The sequence below is a fragment of the Antrostomus carolinensis genome, unplaced genomic scaffold (assembly GCF_000700745.2).
Source record: "Antrostomus carolinensis isolate BGI_N321 unplaced genomic scaffold, ASM70074v2 scaffold25045, whole genome shotgun sequence".
NCBI lineage: Eukaryota > Metazoa > Chordata > Aves > Caprimulgiformes > Caprimulgidae > Antrostomus > Antrostomus carolinensis.
The window spans coordinates 1-4,661 of record NW_010318786.1 but is presented as its reverse complement, the minus strand read 5'-3'; the positions used below and the strand labels follow the sequence as shown (position 1 = coordinate 4,661).

Here is a 4,661-nt window from a genome sequence, read left to right as displayed (position 1 = left end):
AGGCCCTTGTGAACGTCTACAAACCTCTCCTGCCCTTGGCCATGCTGTACTTGCTGCATGCCAAGGGATCCCCATTCCTGGGGCTGCTTTCCCAAAGAAACCCTGAATCTCCCTGCTGGATCAGCACATTGAGGTACAGCTCCTGAACGAGTCTCATGGATACCAGGTGCCATGCACGGGCACTTGCCGCTCACTCTCACTTTGTTTCTTCACAAATCAGAGTGACTTTGTCATCAAAAAAGTCCTCCATGGTCACTGCCACCAGCTCGGAGCCAGTTTGGCTCATTTGGGATTCGGGCAATGTCACAAAGACTTGGGAGCCAGTGAGTTGGGCCTCATCAAAAGAGATGATATGCTCTGCTGCTCCTTGCTCCGACGTCTGAATCACCTGTGTGGAAGATGACCTGAGAGTCAGACACTTCGAGCACCACTTTCCCCACAATCACTTTGCTACCCACATCTTTCCTGGCCCCAGCTCTGGTAATAACATTTAGCTTCATGCCAGAGGTCTGCAATTACAATAGGTGTGAGACTAATGCGAAACACCAAACCACACGCACTGATGATGCAAAAGATAAGACAGGAGAGTAATTTAAATATTTCTCTTCATAAAATTGCTATAATTTAGCTCCACAAGCAGTTGTAGACAATAAACGCTCTGTGATTATCTCCTGGAGAAATGCCAGCCCAGGGAATCTTGCACACTTGGCTCCCTCATCCAAGGAGCTGTGGCTGAGATACTGAAAAGAAGGAGTCTGGGTTCAAGCCTCGTATTTGGCCTCCAACAAAACCAGCTATAACCTCATGGGGCACGTCATCTGGGGTTTAATAGCTTCTGAGTAACAAGGCACCTCTGCACACGCTGTCACTCTCTCCGTCTTGGCTCATGAAAACTAGGACTGAGCTGCTTCCCCTCCAATAAGTCTGCACAGAAATCTAGAGCACACCAGCACAGAAATCCCAGAGCGCTGTGGGCTGGGGTCTTGCATCCTCAACCCCTCTAAGAAGGGAGAATCAGGGAGCAAAAGGGGTGAGAGGAGCCCAGGGTGGATTTGGGAAGAATAAGAGGGTTGGAGGGGGAGGATGGATGAACAACTGCGAGGGCTGCGGCACAAAGCAGTCTTCACCTGCACAATCTGGGCCATGGTGGCTTGGGAGAAGACCGCCTTGGGATGTTCAGCGCTGTAGTGACCCTTCAGCTCACCCTGGGAAGGGAAGAGCTCCCCACAGAGCTCGCAGGTGAAGGTGCTCTCCATCTGCTTGAAGTGCTGGGTGGTGACGTGGTTCTGCAGGGCCCCTGGGAAGCGGAAGGACGCTGAGCAGTACAAGCAGCGAAATGGCTGGGAGCCTGCGGGGAGAAGCACTGCCTTGAGCCTGGGTGCGAGGGTCAGGACCAGCCCAAGGGCCCAGGGAGCTGAAAAAAAGCCAAGACATGCAAGGCTGGAACCAAGCAGAGACTCAGGGCATGGTGGGTGCCAGTGTCCCTTCTCCTGGCTACAGCACCGTCTGTCAAACAGTTTGTGGCTGCTCAGGTCCATTTTAGCTCGGGCTCCCTGCAGCACTGGCATTCAGAAACCTGGTTGGTGTATCTGATTATAGCTTCAGCTGTCCTTTCTCACCAACATCTCTTCTCCCTGTTCTCTTGCACCATCCAGCACTGCTCCTTGTTGGCCTGGCTTGCACCTCCTGATTCAGCTATTGCACTACCAAAGCCAGGGGCTCTCTCATCTCAGAGCTATGTCTAGGTCTTCTCCTTCCCCACTCTTCAGGCTGCAGTTGGCTGCCCCCTCCAGTGTCTCCCCATCCATCTCCTCTCCTGACATCCCATGCACAGCCCTGGGCACCCACTTTTCATAGTAGTCTGGTCTGACAGTTCACCCTGCCCTCACAGCCTCGCTTCAGTTTGCTCACTTGCCAAAGGGCCCTTGACATGGTCTCCCCAAGGCCAGGCCCCTCCTGATCTTTCTGGTGCTAAACTAACTTTTTCTCCAGTCTCCCACTAGCTCTGTCCCCCACAAACCCCCAAGCTTGGGGTTCAGTTCCTCATTTCTCTGTGCTGATGTCTCCTCACCTGCATTTAGCTCTCTTCTCTGCTGTAACACGCAAATCGAGATCCCTCCTTGACTCCAGAAGCTTAACAAACATGTCCTAGCCTCACCAAAACCAGTGCTTTTTCAGTTCACCCATATTTTCTGTTTCCTCACACTCTGCTTCCTTACCATGTCCATCTTCACTCTCCCACTTACAGCTTAGACATCACTCACTGACAGGAGCAGTCATTGCTCACAAGATTAACATGAACAACAGCAAATCTAACAGACCTGAGTGCCTGCACTTCACGTGGACCTGCAGGAGAGCCAGGGTGGGGAAGAGCTCCTTGCACGTCTCACACTCATGGAACTTCACATCTGCAAATAAGGACAAGAACAGAAGCGTGTGCCCACAGTCTTCTACAAGAGACCTTCTGGACCAGAGCTCTGTTAGTACTTCAGCTACATCACACATGCATAAAGACATGAGGACCATCTTTGGAGATAAGGCAGGAAAAGGAGAGGCTAAGAGCAAGTGAGCTGCTAGACACCAAGATGAGACTTTCCAGAAAAGACTGCTACAGGATACAAAGAATCTCCCGTGATTTGCAGGTGAACAAGATGTGCAACCTTGTCCTACCTGAGTTATTACTACATCTCTCCCAGCAGTCACCATGTGGTTTTGTTCACTAACAAGTTCACCGTTACCTGCGTGCTCTGCCTTGACGTGCTTTCGGTGAGCAGCAGTGCTGGAGAAGGTTTTGTCACAGGAGCTGCACTGCAGGGAGGAGAACTTGGAGGAGCGGTGATTCTGAGCTGCAAAGATATCAGGGTGGTGGGTCCGGTTGTGATACCATAACCCTGACAACTGCTGCAATGATAAGGATCAAATCGTTGGTACAATTCAAAGCTGTTCCAGGGGAACGGTGACAGCAAGAAACTGCGCGGAACGCAACAGCAACAGCGGGGTTGTGCTCAGCGGGTACAAGACCTGCTCATCCTCCCACAGGACAAGAGCTACCGCCTCTCTTCTGTTTCTCCATTGCCCCTGAAGAGCTGAACGCTGCTGACTCCCCCATCCTCATCTCATTCACTGCAGGTCCCCTTTTGGTGTGAATCTTTGTTCCCTTACAGGACTGTGCTCCCACACGCGCTCCCACTGAGGCATGCCATTTGCAACATGAGTATTTTCATTCCTACACTTCTTGGCAGCTAGAAACTGAGGTGAAAGAGATTCCTCAGGGACAGATGGGTAGGTATGTAGATCTTTGCAGTTATGGCCCATCTCTCTCCACAGACCTGCCTTTTCCCTACGGACTCTGCGTTCTCTTTCTGCTGACCGCAAACTGCTGCACTCAGTGCACAGGGGCAGGAGAGACATCCTGGTGCAGGAGCAATGGCAACCGCCAGCACATGAAATGAAACCTTTGCTGCACCTGCTAACCTGGTAAGCTTTGTCACAGATCTCACAGCTAAAGGGCTTTCCTCCAACGTGGGTCACCATGTGGCGCTCCAGGAGCGACGGGGCACTGAAGACTTTAGAGCAGGTAGGGCAGGGGTGGTACTCTCGAGAGTGGGCTTCATGGATGTGCTTGCGATGCTCCTGCAGGGTGGCAAAGCTCATCCGGCACTTCTTGCAGTCGTAGGGATCTTCGATGTCTACCATGCAGAAGTGTAAAAAAAAAAAAACCACAGGGGGGCAAAGAAATCAAGTAAAAAAATAAAATAATTAAGAGGAGAATTCACAGAGAGAAGAAAGAAAAGGAAAAGAAATGCTTGTTCCTTCCCAGACAAAAACTAGCACTATAGTTTGGGCTTTGCATACACATGTTGCTGCTCCTGATCACCCACAGCTTCCCCTGGTGGGTTCGCAGCAGCTTGTGGTTTGCTGGAAGCCACCTCTGCCCCTTTCCTTGGGGTAACTCTACTCATAGCATCAGAACACTACAGAGTCTTGCTTTTCTCGGGAGGGAAAAATACCACCACAAAACACTCGTGCAGCCTGCAGGCACCAGTAACACCCGCACAAGCCTCTGCTGGCACAGACGGCTCTGACATCACCCTGTGCCTTGCAGGCTGGGCTGCCCAAGCCAGGGAGGCAGCTGGCCACACTCACTGTGGAAGGTCCGGAGGTGGATGGAGAGTCCGTTGGCCTGGCGGAAACCTTTCCCACACTCCCGGCAGACGTACGGCTTGTCCCCTGTGTGAGTCCGGACGTGGCGGGACAGCTCGATGGACTGGGCAAACACAGCATCGCAGTACTGGCAGGCATACATCTTCCCTGCAGTGACACCCAGGGTCAGAGCCTGCAGCTAAAGGGACAGGAGCTCCACCTGGACTATGTCTAAGTTCAGAGGGAGAGGGGAGAGATCGTAGACTGGACAGGCTTTCCTGGGGTAGCCAGAGCATCCCAGCACAGGGTCAAAAATGTCCTAGAGGTGATGGAGAAAAACGCATCTGCACAAGGAGTATTAAATCTCTACAGACCTCCAGTATCTGGAGGTACTACACTCTAGAGCCACCAAGATGATGAAGGGAGTGGAGCATCTCCCTGCTGAGGAAAGGCTGAGGGAGCTGGGGCTCTTTAGCTTGGAGAAGAGGAGACTGAGGGGTGACCTCATTAATGTTTAT

At 52.0% G+C, this 4,661-nt stretch overlaps 1 protein-coding gene across 1 annotated transcript; it reads right to left on the bottom strand.

Annotated features, from left to right (window-relative positions):
• Nucleotides 1-200: 200 nt before the first annotated feature.
• On the bottom strand, nucleotides 201-4,306 carry ZBTB40 (zinc finger and BTB domain containing 40; the record flags this gene model as incomplete). The annotated part of the gene is made up of 6 exons (XM_029085214.1): nucleotides 4,147-4,306; nucleotides 3,475-3,689; nucleotides 2,739-2,901; nucleotides 2,322-2,408; nucleotides 1,128-1,348; nucleotides 201-388 (listed from the first exon to the last, which is right to left on the bottom strand). Coding segments are annotated over exons 1-6 (1,034 nt in total), but the record flags the coding sequence as incomplete, so codon positions are not given.
• Nucleotides 4,307-4,661: the final 355 nt, after the last annotated feature.